At 41.2% G+C, this 21,404-nt stretch overlaps 1 protein-coding gene across 1 annotated transcript; it reads left to right on the forward strand.

Annotated features, from left to right (window-relative positions):
* The first annotated feature begins 210 nt into the window (after positions 1–210).
* Positions 211–17,758, forward strand: LOC124112909. The gene is made up of 3 exons (XM_046473088.2): positions 211–300; positions 14,100–14,358; positions 16,327–17,758. The coding sequence occupies exons 2-3, from the start codon at positions 14,126–14,128 to the stop codon at positions 16,925–16,927; spliced, it is 834 nt and encodes a 277-aa protein (XP_046329044.1). The 5' UTR covers positions 211–300; positions 14,100–14,125; the 3' UTR covers positions 16,928–17,758.
* The last annotated feature ends 3,646 nt before the right edge of the window (positions 17,759–21,404 follow it).

Below are 21,404 nucleotides of genomic sequence, written 5' to 3' on the forward strand. Positions count from 1 at the left end.
AGGATAATTCAATTTAATTTTCACTTAGCTTGTCTTTAGTCGCAGAACCCCTTTATTCAGTTTGTGTCTCCCTTAATGTGATAAAATCTTGAAGTGCTTAAGATAGCATTTGAAATAGAAAATTCCTCAATTGGATCTTCTCGAGTTGCAACTGAAGTGTGCCATTGTCCCAACACCTGCCCAAGTTTGGGGTATAAGGGGTTACCCTAAATCGGGATGGTCAATTTGTTGTTGACTCTTTCTGCTAAGAACGTATTTGTCAACTACCTCACACAGACTTTTGTTGAAGCAAGCATTGAGGTAGGTGTTTTGATTGTTTCTCTGTTATCACTCATCTTTTATCTTGCAGTACCTGATAGATTTTAATCAATTTCTTTATATACGACTTCGAACTTCCAGATAGCCGATGATGTTGTAGCACTAATAAATACTTATTAATTTATAAAAGACAATATTTGCTAAAATACATTCCATTTACACAAATGGAATATTATAACCTCGGTATAGCCATTATTGATTCAAAGCTATTTTATTGACAATAGGATTGGAAAATAGCCAGGAGCATACTCGAACCTTTCCTTTTTTTTAAAGTACAGATATATTGGTATACCAATACAGGCAGACAACTTTTTACATCAAACATAACTGGACACAAAAGCATGGGTTGGTAATCTTTTAGTCGACAGTATATAATTATGTACAACTTTACAAATGAATTTCTTTGACATTGTCATCTGAGTTTGGGTCAAATCTTATGAAAATTTGGAAAAATTATGTAACAGTAATCTACGGCATCTAATGTAAATACGCCATTCGAGGACATAGTGTAAAACACTTTCAGAGTCTCGACCACAATTACAGATATGAATTTCAATAATTTTGCCTGGAGCTTTAGGGTCACTGTGTCTGTATGCATGCTTGACTTTCGTCAAGATTTCTTTCTTTCAAAGAACTCGCTTGTTACCACTGACTTGCGACCCGTGAAGATCCGGGGAAGAATAGGTCTTCAGCAACCCATGCTTGCCGTAATAGGCGACTATGCTTGTCGTAAGAGGCGACTAACGGGATCGGGTGGTCAGGCTCGCTGACTTGGTTGATGCATGCCATCGACCTAATTGCCTGGATCGATGCTCATGATATTAGTCACTGTATTGTCTGGTCCATACTCGATTATTTACAGACCGCCGTCACATAGCTGGAATATTGCTGATTGGGTCGTTAAACAACAAACCAACAAACCAACAACTGACCGTCGTTTGTTCCACATACCCATGTAACCACTGTCATAAAGGAAGTATTTTTGCAGAGTATTGTTATATATCTAGAGATAGAAAGATTTAATTGGTTTCGGAGGTTATAATCAGTAAACGTTTCATTTTTTAATGGAATTAGAACATGAAGATAATCTGGAACATTGTTAATAATTTTGTAGATTGTCAAAAGCTTTTTTTCTGTCTGGGTCTAATATTTAAAGGCATCCATCCTGTTTATTAAAGTAAACTAGATTTAGAAGTACATTTTGGAAAACCTGTAGCGATCTTCATGCGTCTAACTGTAACATTTCTAGTCTTTTAGTTAATTCTACAAAACAACCAGTTCAAACTTCAGATGCGCATTTTAAAATAGGACGAAAATACATTTGGTATATGTTCAAGAAGACTCTAGGAAGAACATGTACGTACTGTTCAACAATCTTTTTATTTTCTATTTTGGTTGTTTTAATGTACAGAAATCTGAGCGTTGCAGTAACGCGACAGTGTTATAAAGCCTCATGACAATAGCATATCACAGACAATAGCATTCTGCAATTTCAATGCACCAACTTCCTTATATTTGTTGGGCGAGTCATCGGTGGCTGAGTGGGTTAGTTCGCTGACTTTGTGTGCTGGCGATTAGGTGCCTCACTCTGGTAGTGTGGGTTCGAATTCCGGACGGGACTCAACCCACAAAGTACGAGAATCTGTACTTTACTCAGAGAGTATTATCCCAAATATAACGTTTGTAACATCGTCCCTTTTTTATGAACCAAACAAAAACATTATTTTCGATACATGGTCATAATCTCACGAGAAACAAATACTAATATATAAAAATATATAATTGTGTCCATATCAGTTGGGCTATTGAAATAACGAAAGCATATCACAGTTCATTCTCCAACGAAATACATGAGTCTTGTATCTGATGATAGAATTCCGATCCGATTATAATTATGGCCTCCGTAGCATACATATTAACTTATACATATACACATTTTTGCTCATTAATCAGATATTTCCACATTTACTTATGAAATTTGATATAGATTTACAGCAATCATGTTGTATGCCCAATAGCACATGTTACAATAGGCTGTGTGATATAACATGTACCACTGTGGCTGCCAACAGTGTTGGGGCAGTCGTGATGAGGATGTTATTTTATTTTTTAAAAAATATATATATACACAGCAAATATTCTCGTAGCATATATATATTTGCTGTGTGGACATGTCTGTCATTTCTTGTACTTATTCTTCTTTAACATCGTGATCTCTCTGATATAATAGACGCGTGAAGATCCGAGGTAGAATAAGGACTTCAGCATCCCATGCTTGCTGTAAAAGGCGACTATGCTTGTCGTAAGAGGCGACAAATGGGATCGGGTGGTCAGGCTGGCTGACTTATATCTGGTTGACGCATATCATCGTGTCCCAATGGCGTAGATCGATGCTCATTATGTCAATCACTGGATTGTCTGGTCCAGATTAGATTCTTTGCAGATCATTTAGTTGGAATATTGCTGAGTGCGACGTTAAACAACAAACAAACAAACAAAACAAAATTCTGATCTAATATAATATTCCAGGATATTTGCAGATAAGACTACAGAGCTTTATGGCTCAATTTTCCCATAATTCTACTTGGATGAGTCATGCTCATGTTCAAATATGAGAAAAACGTTTCCTGAAAACCTCTCTTTTCGGGGACCGCCTCCGTGGTCTAGAGGTAGAGCGTCCGCCCGGAGAGCGGAAGGTCCGGATTTCGATCCCCGGCCGCGTCATACCAAAAGACGTTTAAAGATGTACTTGTTGTCACCCTGTCAGACGCTCGGCATTAAGAGGCTAAAGCAAGGACTGGTCGGCTCGGAGTCAGTATACTGTGTCTGAGTGGGGTATTCATGTTAAACTGCGGCATGGTATCTCAGTGAGCTAGCACTATAAATCGGCATAATCTTGGACGGGACGTTAAACCCAATTTCACCTCACCTCATCTCTTTTCGGGACATACCTCAGCCTTTGGTTTAGTAGACACATGCATTTAGTCTTATCGACTCGAACACATCTGATAACTGGTAACATAACGATTTGTTCAGGTTTTTTAATTTATAAAATTATACAGATTTTGTGGTCAATTTGCGCACGCATTCGCTCTCTATGTCCCCATCCAACTGTATATGCAGTGGGCTCGGTTGTTAATTAAAGTTTGCGTTGGAAAACGGTTAAAAATGGCGGGTTGGTGGGTGGGGGCTTGGGCGGTGGTGGGATAGGTCGCCGGTGCGTGTGGGGTTTGTGCGTGTAGAGGTAGGGGTTGGGGTTGGGGTGGGGGTGGTTAGTCACAAGGAGCACCCGAACAAGCAGTTCAAGTCAACAAACACCAACCACAACTGCGTTCTCACCTAGAAGGGGTGGGTGAGGTGTCCCGGGTGGGCACGGGTGTAAGGTTTGCCTTGCTGTGAGTTGTGCTAATTGACATTGGCACGTATGTTTGCAGGGTGTCAAGTAAACGTGTCTTTTTAGCTTTTTGACAAATGTTACCTTGCTTATTGGAATATTATTTACAACTTTACAGGTATATTTGTTAGAAATATGTTCACTGTGGAAACCTGCGGTGCAGCTTGTGTCGAAAAAGCCATTCTGACGGCACACGAGGCCTATTGAATGTACGTTCTGCAGAATAGGCATTGACTTCCCATAGGAAAAACGCGTGTGATGACGTATCACTATCACTGTATTTCTCCGTGTATTTTCGGAGATAAAAGAACTATAGGCGATTGTGTTCTCAATATCACCAAAGCATGTCCCTAATAAAAAAAATTAGTTTACTTTTCTATAGCTTTTACACGGTTTTGCTTAACACTGTATTCGTAGAAATAAAATGTGACAGCTTGATCAAAGCTTATTGCAATAATATCTATTACAAGTGATGATGGATGTATACTTTGTTCATTTATAAAATTCCGACAAGGTTAATGGTTCACTTATCATCCAAACTGGCCTCCATTGATTTTGCTTGGAAGACATCAAGCAATCTTTTCTTGGAGATATCGCTGCAATACAAATTGCATCACAATGAGATATTCGGACCATTGTGACATCATCGGTTACCATGACGTAACAATCAAATTACATCACTAATCTCTCTATTACTGAAGCTGGTTAGTAGTACTTTCTACACTAAAGTCTCTGCTTGTTACTCTTTACAAAGTTTGAAGAATAGTGTTGGATGATAAATAGAACCCTCCCTTTTGACATCCATATATCAACACGAGTCGATAACATCTAAAAATCCCGAGGCTTGCCGGAATTTAAAAATGTTATAAAATGTTTAAAAATGGTCATATTTTTGGAACCAAAAGACACTCGGTTGAGAATCTCTATATAATTCCTGTTTTAAAATTGTGTATAACGCTATCTCATTGTTGATTAGGTAACTTGGGGCAAAAATGTGGATAGATTCATTGTACACGTGCTAAACATGAGTGAGTATGGTTTTTACGCGCTTTTAGAAATATTCCAGCAATATCACGGCGGGGGACACCAGAAATTGGCTTCACACATTGTACCCATGTCGGGAATCGAGCCCGGGTCTTCGGCGTGACGAGCGAAACAAAGCTTTATTAACGAATGGGTCCATGTATTTATCATAGTAGAATGGAGATATATTACCCTCGATCGTCGAAGATGCAACTTACTGTGAACAGCCATATTCGTCTAGAGCCAGGAGCCCATATGTTCAAATCCCATCCTCGTCCCAAATATCATACCAAACTGACGGGCAAAAGAAAGTATTCGCTTGAAAATTGGATTTGACCAATAAATTACTTGGCAAGAAACAGTCGCCTTTTCTGAGATACTCATTGATATCATGCAAGTAATATCGCCTATGATTCCTGCATCAAATGCATCACCATCAAACAACCTTTTCTCGTTTGTTTCATGGCCACCAGCAAACATGGTTGAATACTTTCTTTTGCCCGTCCGTTTAGGGTTTGATGAACGTGAGTATGTGAATATAGTTTTAAGTCGCTTTTAGCAATATTCCAGCAATATCACGGCAGGGGACACCAGAAATGGGCTTCACACATTGTACCCATGTGGGGAATGGAACCCGGGTCTTCGGCGCGACGAGCGAACGCTCTACCCACTAGGCTACCCGACCGCCCGTTTAACCAAAGAGGTTAACGTCTACGATATTATTAATGGGTTCCTTTCCCTTTTTAAGCTGATACACCGTAATTAGACTAACGAGGCCTTAAACTATTTGTCGTTCATTCAGTTATTTTTCGTCAAAAACGTTGGACGTATATATTCCAGATTATCATCGTTTGCCGAAGTTAATAAAAGAGGCAAAAAACCCTTTCCTTATCCATAAGAAATCCTACCAAAAGCAGAGTCGATTGTGAGATTCCGACTGTATCATGAGCGAAATGTGAGCGTATCCCGCCCCACCGACATCACCCGTCACAAACACATGCAAATGCAAGTCAATTTTCATCTAAAAAAAACAAGGGAACGTTTAAGTCAAAATAGGGAATTGAATCGGACATAATTTTGTTACTGATGCGTCATATTTGGAAATGTCCTCCACATGTCTACCATAAAACGTTTTGAAAGCTTTACTGAGGCTTTGGATGTTGTAACCTTGATCAAACAACTCATGAGCAAGAGTCGTGCGGTGCTCTTAAATACGGTCAAACGCGCACATGACAAACGGCTTAGAACCAGTTTAGTTATGGGAACATCGCAGTCAGCACAACCACACTCGGTGACCTTACAAGCACTAGATAAATTGATTCTAGTCACAGAAAGTAAATAGAAACATGCTTAATGAAATAGTCTTTGACATATCGTGACCATATTTAACACACGTGATGGGGATTTCCAGCATGGGTTGTCATGGTAACGAGATAAGCCTTTATACTTTCAATGATATTCGGTGTAATACAATAAAGACTTATTTGTCTTTGTTTACAACATGTCTCCATTGTCGTTTACGTACGTAGATTAATCATATGATAGATCTTCACAAGCATGAGAGTCACATGCGAACGACCGTAAAAGCATGTCAAGTACACTGACCCACACCCCCGCCCCCCACCCTCACCTCCGACGGCCGATCTACATCGTGTGGAAGAGCTTGCCTGACCCTAGATTGTTATCGATGACCTCTAACGGTAATGTGATGAGACGACTATTGTCAGCATTGTGTTTCATATATTTACACTCTTTGAACCCTGACTTGTCAACACGACACAATGACAGGAAATAACACGCACTTGAGATCAGACTTTGTTGAAGTGGCGTCGTACAAAGCACAGTGTTATCCATATTGAACACGTGTGAGATACACCGCTGTTATCGTGTAATATACACTGACATACACGAGTTTATCAACACATACCCGGAATACAATGCGTGAAGACAGGCACAAGACATGGGCTTTGTGCAAAGCGTTTGTTTGTTTGTTTGTTTGTTTGTTGTTCAATGCTGCACTCGCTAAATAATCCAGTCCGGACCAGTGATTAACATAATGAGCATCGATCTACTCAATCGGGATACAATGAAATGCATCAACCAAGTCAGCGAGCCTGACCACCCGATCCCGTTAGTCGCCTCTTAAGGCAAGCATGGGTTGCTGATGACCAATTCAGACCCGGATCTTCACGGGATCATTGCATTAGTCTGTCTTACAAAACCCAGAACATTTATGTAATAAATCATTTAAGCCCCATTCTATTCGCACCTCTATTAGCGTATACACACACATCACTATTTAGCTCGAAGCAACTGAAATTAAAAGACTTAATTCTTTTTACTTTAACTAATATTACTGTATCTGTGTGAGACAGGATATTGTTTCAGTCAGCTCCTTGGGGAAGCCAAACAATCTTTATGGACTCCCAACACATCAATTTCCAGAACAATCCGCATATATGTTTTTAAACCCGAGGACAAATTATTTTTTAAAAGTATCTCTGCTGTTCACGTTGCATCTATCTCCAATCAAGTTTCGTCCTTGTGTTCTGTAGAAAAATAGTTGTTTGTTTTCTCTCGTTTCTCTACAACATACTACATATCTACATGTATCAACATATATCTACATATGCACCATCGGACAAAAGAAAGTATACACTTGAAAACCGGACTTGACCCCAAAATATAAAACGTTATAAAAACGGTACTTGACTGTAACCTAAAGGTCCAAATAACAACTATGATATCATTATCAAACACATAACCTGTATCAAACACATAACCACTTGTATCAAACACATAACCACTTGTATCAAACACATAACCACCTGTATCAAACACATAACCACTTGTATCAAACACATAACCACTTATTGTTCGTTTCATTTATGGCTACCATCAAATATGGGTGCATTCGTTCTTTTGCCCAGAAGTTGAAAAGCACGGACTTAAAATGGCGTCTTTCTGATCATGGCTTCTCCAGATGAAGATGAATGTCATTGAGATGATTGTTGTTAAAATTAACTGCAGTTTACACCAGTTACCTGCCTCCGAACCCTGCCACCCCACCCCCCACCCACACCCACACCCCACACACCCACACCTCCCCACCCCCTGCCTAATCACCTCCAGTACCAATATATGATTCACTTTAGTACGGAGTGTGCTGAGACAGTGTTGAATAATAATACCCAGTGTCAGTAAATTGAGGTCACGGCCCGAATTGGCTATGGCCGGCACAATATCATCTTCAAAGACCGATACTGCATTTCTGACATTCCTTACACAATACACGAAGACGTACTTTGGATGGTGAGACGTATGCTGGCTGGTAAGAGGGTTGTTGTATGTTGCTGGTGGTTGTTGGGAATCCGGGTTAGAATAGGTCCCCTGCAACCTATGCTTGTCTCTACTCGTGAAGATCCGGGTTAGAATAGGTCCCCTGCAAGCTATGCTTGTCGTCACCCGTGAAGATCAGAGTTAGAATAGGTCCCCAGCAACCTATGCTTGTCGTCACCCGTGAAGATCCGGACTAGATTAGGTCCCCAGCAACCTATGCTTTTCGTCACCCGTGAAGATCCGGGTTAGAATAGGTCCCCAGCAATCTATGCTTGTCGTCACCCATGAAGATCCGGGTCAGAATAGGCCCCAAGCAATCTATGCTTGTCGTCTGCCGGGAAGTTCCGGGTTAGAATAGGTCTTCAGCAACCCATGCTTTTCGTAAGAGGCGACTAACGGGATCCGGTGATAAGACTCGCTGACTAGGTGGGTGCATGTCATCGCATCCAAGTTCAGTAGATCATTGCTCATGATATCAAACACTGGATTGTCTGTTCGAGAGTCGATTATTTACGCATCGCCGTCTTATAGCTGAAATATTGCTGTGTGCGGCGTTAAACAACATACAAAATCCTTCCACGGTGCCAGGTTGCACGTTTAAGTACATGCTTTTCGTAATAGGATGATGATTCTCATTGTGATTGGTAAGTCAACATGCTATCGTAAACAGAAGGGGCGGCGGGGTAGCCTAGTGGTTAAAGCGTTCGCTCGTCACACCGAAGGCCCGGATTCGTTTCCCAAAATGGGTACACTACTCGAAGCCAATTCCTTGTGTCCCCCGCCGTGATATTACTGAAATATTGCCAAAAGCGGCGTTATACCATACTCACTCTCTCGTAAATATAAACAAATCATTTACGGTTGACCCAAACTGTTCGACCCTGTCATGAGTGAATGAGTGAGTGGGTTTTACCAAAGTGATAACTGTCTAAGACCTGCATCACTTCAAGCTTCCACGTCACATCTATAACTGACACCCGTGATATAACCGAAATGCTGTTCAAAGCGGCGTTAAACCAAACTTACTCACTCACTCACTCGGTAGGTGTTTTAAAACAGAAGGGTGCTTTTGTGTGGTTATGCATTTGTTTCATTATGTATTTTAGTCGTCTATTACAACTGTTTGTTAAACAGAAGTTTGTTTGTTTGTTGTAAAGCGCCGTAATATGCTTTTCGATTATAATCATACTTAATAGAATTCTGATTGGTGTGGCAGTATTTTGTTTGCATTATTCGCACTAACGAAATCGCCCATTGAGTGCACTGAGTGAATAGTTTGTTTATGTTTGCATTATTCGCACTAACGATATCGCCCATTTAGTGTACGTGAGTAAATAGTTTGTTTATTTCTACAGCTATATGAAGGCGGCCTGTAAATAATCGAGTCTGGACCAGACAATCCAGTGAACGATATTGTGAGCACCGAGCCTGACAACCGATCCATTTGTCGCCAGTTCAGTTTGCTGGGGACCTATTCTAACAGGGGGCCCGTGAAGATCCGGGGTGGAATAGGTCTTCAGCAACCCATGCTTGCCGTGAAAGGCGACTATGCTTGTCGTAATAGGCGACTAACGGGATCGGGTGGTCAGGCTCGCTGACTTGGTTGATGCATGTCATCGTATCCCAATTGCATGGATTGATGCTCATGGTGTCAATCACTGGATTGTCGGGTCCATACTCGTTTATTTACAGACGTGCCATCATATAGCTGGAATATTGCAGAGTGAGGCGTTAAACAACAAACAAACATAAACAACAAACAAATCTTACGCGCAATCCCGGGGGGGGGGGGGGGGGGGGCAGCTCTAAAGGGTGCATGCACTGGATGACATGGTGTTCTCAATTCCGTGCAAATCTGGTTTTAATATGAATGTTGACATCACACTGTCGGTACGACAGGCACGTTATTTCAGCATTAGACAACCAGCAGCCATGTTGCTACATACAACTCACTACCTCTGTCACAATCTGTTACTCCACTGCATTCACACACACACACTCTCGTGACTTTTGGCGGGAATTGTAATGATACCATTTCGCGCTAGTTGAATCATTTGGAAATACCTGCTGATTATCTTACCTCTGACTCATGATGTTTTTACCTGTACGGACTCGCGATCGGAAGGGTCATCTGGTGTACTGTTGTCTGGTTAGCCTTGAGGGGTGGAAGAGGTCGGGGGGGGGGGGGGGGGGGGTGTCGAGTGGATGTTCGGTGACAACTGTGATCCGCTGTGCCAGGGAATAATTAGGTGTTAGAGAGAAGTCATATCTCACGTAAAGAGGTGTTCGCTTTTCAGGGTTAATAGGGGTCATCTGGTTTGTATGTAGGGGACATTGCTTTGTTTGTCAAACCGGAGAAGGTCTCGGATGGCAATATAGAGATATAAATTATTTTGCTCTCCGTCTTCGGATGTTCTACACCGTCTTTGATCTGTATGTTAAAGAGTTAATCAGTATACGTTACAGTAGTTCTACCAAGGGTGTGGAGGGGTTGACGTATATTTTTTATAGCCTTGCACCAAATATCTGGTTCTCGGAAAATATAAACTTCACGTATATGGACATATTGGTAGAATAATTTGGAACCTGTGTACCTGTGAACTCACAACTTTCCGCACAAAAAAACCCCAAATTACATGAAAAAATCCGCCGATAATTAACCCAATTATTTGTTAAACAAATAAAATGACCTATGCTTGAAGTGGATCCTTATGTATAAGAATTACAAATGTATTTCAATCACTTCTTGTTTAAACAAATGCATCTTCCGGAGGCAAGAGAGTTAACTGACTGAAACAGTCCAGTTTCCACTGGTAGATGAAAAATGTGAAAATCTTAAATCTTTTCGTAGGGGACAAATTGTGCAACCAATATTCTGTCCACAAGTTCTTAACAAATTGTTGTCAAGATGCGAGTCGTTTTACTTTCAGTTCGTGTTTGCTGAATAGTAAGCCTTGTACTAACGTCAGTGTAGGAAATCAATGTTTGTTTTTTGCCGCGCTCAGCAATTGTAACGCGTAGTCCATCAGGGGTGTAAGTTTCAAAGAGCTAGAGGGATGTAGGAGTGATTTTGTTTGTTGTTTATGTTTGTTTGTTGTTTAACGCCGCACTCAGCAATATTACAGCTATGTGACGGCGATCTGTAAATAATCAAGTCTGGACCAGACAATCCAGTGACTGACATCATGTGCATCGATCCAGGCAATATGGATACGATGACATGCATCAACCAAATCAGCGAGCCTGACCACCCGATCCCGTTAGTCGCCTAATACGACAAGTATGGGTTGCTGACGACCAATTCTACCCCGGATCTTCACGAGTTTTTCCCGGGTTAGGAAGCCTATAGTCTACAGAGAATTAATTGACATGCTGGATCAACAATCATTTCTACGCAGCCATGGTTGATTCACACATCACTAAGTTCAGTTCAAAACCATCTTTACCCGTTTCTACACGGCTTAGCTTAGTGGGTACAGCGTTCGCTCGCCGAGTTGAAGACGCCGGTTCGATTTCGCAATGTGTGAAGAACAACGTTCTTACCCGCCGTGGTATTCCTGGAATATTGCTCATGCTATGTTGCTAAACAAAAGATACGGTAAGGCCACACAAAATTGGGCATCTTCGCGAGGCAAGGGCGTTGACTGACTATAAAAGTCCAGTGGAAACTGGAGTCAGTTAACGCCCTTGCCTCGGGAAGATGTTTGTTTGTTGTTTTACGCCGCACTCAGCAATGTTCCAGCTATATGACGGAGGTCTGTACATAATCGAGTCTGGACCTGACAATCCCGTGACTGACATCATGAGCATCGATCCACGCAATTGGGATCAGTGACATGCATCAACCAAGTGAGCGAGCCCGACCACCCGATCCCGTTAGTCGCTTCTTACGACAAGCATAGTCGGCTTTTACGACAAACATGGGTTGCTGAAGATCTATTCTACCCCGGATCTTCACGGGTCCCTCGGGAAGATGAAAATTGGTTTGTTATGGAACAAATCTTAACTTTATGTTTCATTTCGATTTCCCAATCACACCAACCAATTCTAAGAATTGTACTAAATAAAAGACGTAGAGACTAGAGAGTATGTTTGTGTGGTGAGCATAAAACACAAACTGCACTGAGTGTCGTAAGAACGGGTTGCATATAAATGTGCAACTTCGAAATAGAGTATAAGAACAATATACGGAACCAGAGCCGAATTTAGCATGCACATTGTGGGTGATTAGTGTGTGAGTTGGGTTTTACGTTGCTTTTAGCAACATTCCAGCAATATCACGGCGGGAAACACCAGAAATGGGCTTCACGCATGTGGGGAATCGAACCCGGGTCTTCGGGGTGAAGAGCGAACCCTTTAACCACTGGGCTACCCCACCGCCCCTGTCAATGTTGAAAAACATTAAATATTTTTAGGTGGCCAAATCACGTATTAGTCAGGGTATGTAAATATGCATCAATAGCTTGAGTTATGGGTTCAAAAAACATTACAGCAAAAATTCAAGACGACTGTCTTTTTTAACCCCCTTCTACTCCTTGCTGGGGCATGGTAAGATAGAGTTCAATTCTCAAGGTCAAACGAAATAATTGGAATTAATACGACGGACAAACAATCGAAACCCACACTGACACTTTTTCTTTTTCTATCATTTCCACAAAATTCACTTATAAACTGGTATCGTGTATCCAGGTAACAGGACGATAACCAGGTGACGGGAATCAAGGTCACGTCGTTAAGCAAAATAATTGCGGGTTACCTTCAGTCCTAGGATCACGTCCAACTTGTTGACAATAGGTAAGATATAAATATCACGCACCTGGTATTACCTGTAATTAAGATTACCTGGGACACTCAATATGGTCGCGCTTGATTGACGGGTCCAATTAGTGTACCGCCCCCACACTGGGACATGTGAAGGGGCTTATTTCCGGTATGTACCATCGAAATTGACAATGCATGAAAACACAAACATACGAATAGAATGGGAATGTGTCATCTCTCACTGCTAAAAAAAAGATGGGGATACGTCATCTCTCACTGAAAAAGTGAAAGGTTTAGTGTACTGCAAATGTGTTAGCGAGAGAACGAATGTTTTTTGTGCAGAGCCAGCGACATAACAGCTGCATAATTCTCAATAGAAGCTAAGAACCACATTATAGTTTAACTATAGTAATATGTAAGAATCGCGTGGTCCCTAACTTCTTTTGAGAGGTATATATCAAGGAGGTCTGTAAATAATCGAAGTTGGGCCACGCAAAATATCAGTTGATAGCGATTCCGGGTAGAATTGGTCTTCAGCAACCCATGCTTGCCGTTAAAGGCGATTGACGGGATCGGGTAGACAGGCTCTCTGACTTCGTTGATGCATGTCATCGTATCAAATTGTGTGGATCGATGCTCAAACAACCATTAGTTGATAGCAATCAGCTGGATCGCACAATGACCATACAGATAACCACCCGACGCCCTTAGCAGTCCACATGGGGACGTTTATTGTACGTATGCCCTATGTTGACTGCAGGAGAGGGGGTTAACGTCGCTTTCTATGGTGGTCGAGAGGGGACCTCACTTTCTCGACTTCGGTCGCGAGATTGCTAGCAAGCGATAACACGAGACGAGAAAGCATATTGTTGCGCGAAAATATCGCTTTCTCGTCTCGTATTATCTCTTTATCGCAATCTCACTATAGCTTTGAACGTTATTTTCGTTAAATCAAAGCTTGTCCACTTGTGAAAGCAGCCAAAATCCATGTATAGAGCAGAGATTCAGAAGTTTAATAAACGCACGAGCATGGCGGACCAAGGGTGATAATCGGTAAAAAAGCGGATCCGAACAAACAACAACCAGAGAAAGAAAGGACCCAAATTTGCAAGGCGAATTTCGTCACCTCACCCTTTTGTCCGTCTTGTTTGTCCAAATGATTGTTATTACTGTTCTTTTTTACCCGTCTGGCAATTGCCGACACGATATAGAAGCAGAGGCACCAAGATCTATTTATATCAGACCTCCTCTCTATCATTTTCAGATTTCCGTATTTGGTTCGAGAAGGCAATGGCGGCGAATTTTGTGACGTCACTGATGACCCGTCTGAGGGGAAGAGGCCAAAAGAAGAGCCCGGATGAGAAGAAGAAGAGACGTTCATGTATAGTCAGCTGGTTCTCGACCTCCGACCTGGATAATGTCGATGAAGATTCTACATTCCTATTCGACGATAGTGGTCTTGACGTCACATCCGGTCCAAGATCCCCGTCAAGGAGAGACCGTGATTCTGGCTATATTGGCAGGTAAGATAGGCACGTTTTATCGTGTTTCGAGTATAATGTCAACACCATGAGTTATAGCATAAAATCTGCAAGGTGAAAACGAACCTGGAGCAGATAAACCAGTACACGAAAGTGTGTTTATTTGTTTGTTTATGTGTTTGTTTGTTGTTTAACGCCGCACTCAACAATATTCCAGTTATATGACGGCGCTCTGTAAATACTCGACGGCCTGGGCCAGACAATCCAGTGATTGACATTATGAGGATTGATTTACGCAACTGGTATAAAATGGCATACATTAACCAAGTCAGCGAGCCTGACATCCGATTCATATAGTTGCCTCTTATAAGCGAGTGAGTTAAAATTTAACGTCGCATCGGCATAATTTCAGCTATTTAGCGACGAAAGCAAGTTCATATATACAACTGACTCGTGAATACAAAGTTATATTTTAAATTGTTTTTGTCGAACATATTTTATAACAATATTATTGAAAACTGCTGTCGCCTCTCACGACAAGCGTGTTGGTGAAGACCGATTCTAGCTCGGATCTTCACAGGTCGGACGATGTGAGCGTCGATCCCGGTACCTTAGGGAACAATGGTGTTTTCAGTCAGCCGCCATTGTTGCCACATGATCATCATTTGGGAGATGAACCTTGTGTGTTTTCAGTTTAGAGGTTGTATTGGAAATCGGACGCGATAACGTGAAGTTTCGAATTTGAAACATTTACAAGTATCGAATCTACGTTTGAAACATCATTAGGTTTATCTCCATTCTTCCACGACACAATGACAAACAAACGCAAAACTCTTTGATGGGAGTGGAAATGATGAATGATTTGCATCGGCTCAGCCTAATATTTCCAGTAGTTGTTGAAAGGGCGAATTCAGGATCAGTGAAGATCAGTTTTAATCTGCATACATCATGTTTGCTTCATGTACCCAAACTATATTTTCACTATAATACTTACACTAATGCCATGCGGAGGCATATATCATGTAAGCATCATTCATACTGACATCTCTTGAGAAAATGAAGCGACCTTCGTAATGTTTTGTTCTGAAATATACACCACTATTATGACGTTAAAATGGACCGCCTCCATTGTCCAGTGGTCTAGTGGTAGAGCGTCCGCCCGTACGATCCCCGGCCGCGTCATAACAGAAGACGTATACTGTGTCTGAGTGGGGTATTCATGTTAAACTGCGGCATGGTATCTCAGTGAGCTAGCACTATAAATCGGCATGAGTACGGACTAGTACAAGCAGCCACACACACGCGTACATGCGCGTCGCTAAAAAAGTGCAATAATCTTGGACGCGACGTTACACCCCATTTCACCTCACCTATGACGTTAAAAAGGTCTACAGGTGGGATGTATGAGCCTTGTGACTAGCCAAAAGTAGAGGGGTGTTGATGTTACTGTACAATACACTCTCTAACTATGAAATATATTGCCACACTGGCTATAACTAATGAAGGATCCGCAGCACCTCATTTAGCAACGTTAAAGAAGTAACATCAATAGTTCTTCTTCTGAATATAATATTTTTTTCGCGGTAGTGCGGTAGTGCGGTAGTTTATGGATGTCAACTACTTTGTTATGAGGGCCACAGCGTTTCTGAGTATAGTGAGTGAGTGAGTTTGGTTTTACGCCGCTTTGAGCAATATTCCAGCAATATCACGGCGGGGGACACCAGAAATGGGCTTCACACATTGTACCCATGTCGGGAATCGAACCCGTGTCTTCGGCGTGACGAGCGAACGCTTTAACCGCTAGGCTACCCGACCGCCCCGTTTCTGAGTATATACTTCATGATGAAGGAGTAGGTATATACTCCGAAACGTTTGTTCCTCGTAATAAAGACGTTGACATTCATAAATTCTTTTCCTCAGAAGTAAAATATTTAGAAAACAAAAAGACATTATGTTTTCACGTTTTCCTCTTTCAACTGATAATATCTGAATATAACGCTTTCTTGGCAGGTTTTCCAGTCATGAAGATGTTTGCAGCGGGTGGATTCTGGAAGACTCAGTATGCATCGACCTCGAAAGAGGGGAAGTCATTACCTGTTTCAATCCTGAACAGGACATGATCCGAAAAGCTGAGTCTCTCTCCAGCCTTGTACGCTGTACAAGCATCCAAGACAGGTCATTGAAGGTCACACGTAAGCGACGTCAGAATATGGCCAAACGAAATCGTCGAAACAAGTACTTATCTTTCAAGAAGGCCATCTTCCCAGATGAAGGTATTGACGTCACTTCCGGTGAAGGATGCACAACAGATGATTCTTCCGATGAGATAGTTGAACCACCCATGGAGAAGAAAATTTCTCCGACTGAGAAAAGAAGAAGCAAGAAGGCCCTTGACGATTATTCTTCCGATGAGGTGGTAGAACCACCCAAGGAGAAGAAAGTTTCCCCAAATGAGAAAAGAAGAAGCAAGAAGCCCCTTGACGTCATCGTCCGTCAGAACAGCGTTCAGAAGAAGTCTTGGGAAATCAGACGTCGTCGGAAACAGGAACTCCAGAAGAAGAGGCGATCCGCAAACCTTGAAGCCAGTCCTGATGCTGCTAGAGTGGAGTGAGATGGACCCTCTGGACAACAAGTACAGTCAAGGGATGAGGTGATGCTACGGCCTCACGGCGTTTTGTGCTGTGGGCGTTTGGCTCCATTGCCCGGACGATGGAGGTGAAGTTTTGTTTGTTTGTTTAACGTCAGAAATAGTACAGCTTTATGACGGTAGCCTGTAAATAATAGTCTGGGCCATTCAAACCAGTGATTGATATTATGAGCAACGTCATCGGGGTAGGATGGCACGCGATCAACCAAATCACCAAGCCTGACACCATCCATATAGTCGCCTCTTACGACCAGCTTAGTTGCCCAGAGCATCTCTAACCCGGATTCCCCCTGAAATGGACATGAAGTATGATGGTACAATGTTGGTAAACGGACGGAAGTAGGAGGAGGATTATTGCCTTTCTGCGGAGGCATTTTGGATTGTACTCTTTGACTGCAAACAATACAGCAGGATATGTATACAGAGTGGCATGCCATTGGACAATGTGCAGCCCCATTTATTTAAACACTTTACTTATCTGCTAACTCACATGTTGTAGTACTGGTGTATTAAAATGTAATAGCTTAATTCCGTAGAGACAGTGGCGTTGGGCAGGAGATAGAGCGGCCTATTCCCTTTGAATTGGTAACATTGGTAACGAAGCTTTAAAGTATGATGTGAGGGACGTTAACAAGGACAGTGGCACGTCCTAATGATAGAGGACGTTTAGTTACTTCATTCAGTTTGTTTGTTTGTTGTTTAATGCCGTACTTAGCAATATGACAGCGGCCTGTAAATAATCGAGTCCTGACCAGACAACCCAGTGACTTACATCATGAGCAATTGCGTAGATCGATGCACACTGGATTATCTGATCTAGGCACGATTAATTACAGACCGCTGTCATATATTGGAATATTGCTGAGTGCAGCCTTAAACCAAAAACAAACAAACAAACTGGAGCATCGATCTACGCAATTGGGATAGGATGACATGCATCAACCAAGACACGGAGCCTGACTACCGAGTGTTTGGAACCGTTTTAGTGGAAGAAGGGCAATACCGATCTATGTTTCCTTGTGGGATGTTCACATTCTTGTGGGGACCTGTGGGTAACTAACTTAACTGTCTGGAGAAGACAAACCAGTGATGTATATCATGAGCAGCGGCTCTCGCCGTCGGGTACGATGACACGCAATCAACTAAATCACCAAGCCGGACCAACCGATTCATTAGTCATTTCTTACAAATATTCCATCCTGAAACCCCAGATGAAGCGCCTTATAAAGGTCTCTTATAGCAGAAACACCGTTACCCGGGACCTCCCGATGCTCCGAAGTCATTTACAGACAAGTAAAGATTTGAGTATTGAGTTATATACCAAATTGTCAAAGCTTATAAAATAACCGTTTTGGTGTTGACACGAAGTGGTTTCAATTTCAATAAAATCAATTTAAACTCAACATCTAACTTACTTTTCTAACAGAACTTCTTATGGAAAGTGAAATCATGATTTATTTCAAGGACTGAAAGAGTTTGATATTTCTTCAGATACATCTTCTTTTAGATTATTAGACATCAATTTTCAACGTTTAATGACTTGTTCTCGTGAGCCATTTCTCTCTCGTCCAACCCAGTGGTTGATATTATGAGGAAGAGACGTAATCAACCAATCACCCAGCTTGACCACCCGATTAACATTCTTGTCACCTCTGTACACACATACCCTGTAACCACGTGGGTGTGTCAGTGCTCATGCTCCCAGGAACAAGTTCTCATGGCCCAGAACTGCTTTTTGGGTGAGTGAGTGATAAGAAATATCGGAGAGTGAGTGAGTGACATGAAATTTTGGAGAATATTCCTCTGTTATCGCGGCAATTTGACCAGCTGATAGTGTTTGTCATTGTCATCTTCCATTTGAAATTCCCCAATCCAGATATTGATGCTGATAGATGAAACACAAGGCATAGGTGACTGGGACCATTAGTGAGTGAACGAGTGAGGTTTTACGGACCATTTAGCAAAATTGCCTTGTGTGAAAAGCACGTTTCACCACGAGGCTTTCCTGTCGCCTCTGACCAATTTTTGTCATTTAACAGCATAAGGTAACAGTCAAGTCAATTATTGAAATCTTTACAGAAAGATATGCCCAGTATACACATACACATCAGTCTTGGATACATAACGCTTCTCTATCACTGGAACCAGTTTAAGCAATGCTGTATTGTCCATAGTTCATACACTGAGCATCACTGGAGGTAGGGCATACAAGGCCCTTTTGAACCTCGGGTATTGACAATCACTGAACGCACTGCATACAATACAGTATTGACTTTGGGTCATAAACTTGATATAGTGTATAAAACATCATATATTGACCATCCACTAACCAGGATTTCAGACTGGTCCAAACAATCTTCCCGGGGAAAGGGAGGCAACTGACCGCAACAGTCCAGTTTCCGCCCTTGCCGAACTAGGCTGGAATTCAGGCGTTATATTTTGACTGGACTAACGGGTCTATACATAGTCCAATCAAACTGGCGTAACAAAATCGACATCCGATTCGTAAACTGAGTTCAGATTTCGGTCGATTGCAGGATTTGCAAAGCATGTGTACCATAAACTTAGCGTCAACAGATATTTTCCAAATCTTTTCGGGCTTTTATTCAAGATGTATTTGATGCACTTCACGAAAGAAGATCTTGATCTTGAATATAGATCTTGATTGGCGATCAGGTCGTCTTCACAGGGTGCCGCCATTTTGTTTGAAGCAAATGCAAGTGATATCAGAGTGGGAATCTGATTGGTCAATAAGAGGGACATAGAAGGGACATAATAGACACTGGTGGCACTACGATCAAACCCAGAAATTCGGCAAGGGTGGTCACTGGACTTCTGCAATTAGTTAACTCCCTTGCCTCCGGAAGTTGAGTCCAAACTGGTCAGTACAAGGAATCCAACCTGGACAATGCATGAAAATACAAACACCATGTATACACTCAAACATCTTCAGAGCAGACTAAATTTTAAATAATAACAGAAACCACCATGATTGTGAAAGGAATATATGGAACTTTATTCATAAACAAAATCCATTTTTTATAAAATTACACCATTTTCTTGTAAAGCAAGCATCAAACATCCACATCACTGTAACTTATAGCAACAGAAATCAATGTTCCTCTATATTCATATTCTATAGGAATCAAATAGTCTATAACAGCTGTAACTGATATTTTCATCATAACAAATCGCTGTATAACCCCTTTAATTTTAGTATAATCTGGAATTCACCTCAACAATAAAACATCACCAAATATATCAGAATAAAATCATACTTAATACACATTTTCACAAAAACATGCATGAAAAATATAAAATTGTGATCTGTAAAGGTAGACTATTATTATTGATATGATATTGGATCCACTAACCCGAAATATTACAAAAGTAAGATAAATTCAAAAGAAAACAAAGAATTCCTTCTCTTCCTGCAGGACAAAGAAAGCTGCAAAGTGACTTGGGGGGTCAACTATATTTTCCACTTCTATCTACGACCTGTCCTATGTCAATAAACTCATTTTTTCTTTCATATGGTTTCTCAGAGAAATTTTTTAATCATGGAGGGATGAAACAATATATCCTCAATTAAAATTTTAATATCTCTAAGTAGCATCTTGGGCACTGAAGCATCAAAAAAGATGAAGCAGGTGCTTGACAATGGAGCCAGCATCTGTAACAAAACATCCCATTGAAATAATAAAGATGTTGAAATCTATACGTCAACTCAGTCTTCATTTCACTTTAATTGTATTCCAAATTTTGCAGGTTTGAGTGAGTTGATCCATTAACTAGTTAATGAAATATAGTGCCCAAAGGACAGGGAAACAAGAGTTGTGGACATTTAGTTTTCTAAGAATGTTCTGTCATATAACAGCATATGACGAATATAATAAAGGTCATGATAAATATATACATATTGCTCCTACAGCAAGCACTACATTTCTAATTTGTCCATGGCTACCAACAGGTATTAGAAAAATGGGATTTGATATTAAGAATCTGCTTTTGTCTACATGCCCTTCAAGTAATTGTTTCAATCTGCACAAAATTCAAGGAATATACCCACTGCGAGTATCCTCTAAATAATTATAAAATGAAAACATTTCTCTAAGATGGTTCTAAAATGATTACTTTGAGTATTTCTATCTAAAATTCGTTATTGTTTAAATGACAGTTGTGAAATATGACCTCAGCACTGTACAAAGGGAGGCAAGCACTGCATGTGATGGAAACATGGATAAGGCACATTGTACAGGGGAGATAATTAGACAACGCAGTAACTGGCATACCATTAATTAATGATTCCAAGCACAATCTTAGCAATGTGACTCACACTCTCATACAGGAAACAGGAAGACTATACTCTATTACACTCTCTGCTTGAACATTATTACAACAGACAGAGCTACATCTTCCTGAGGCAAGGGAGTTAACTTAC

This window comes from Haliotis rufescens, unplaced genomic scaffold (assembly GCF_023055435.1).
Source record: "Haliotis rufescens isolate VD_foot unplaced genomic scaffold, xgHalRufe1.0.p SCAF_6, whole genome shotgun sequence".
NCBI classification, from domain to species: domain Eukaryota; kingdom Metazoa; phylum Mollusca; class Gastropoda; order Lepetellida; family Haliotidae; genus Haliotis; species Haliotis rufescens.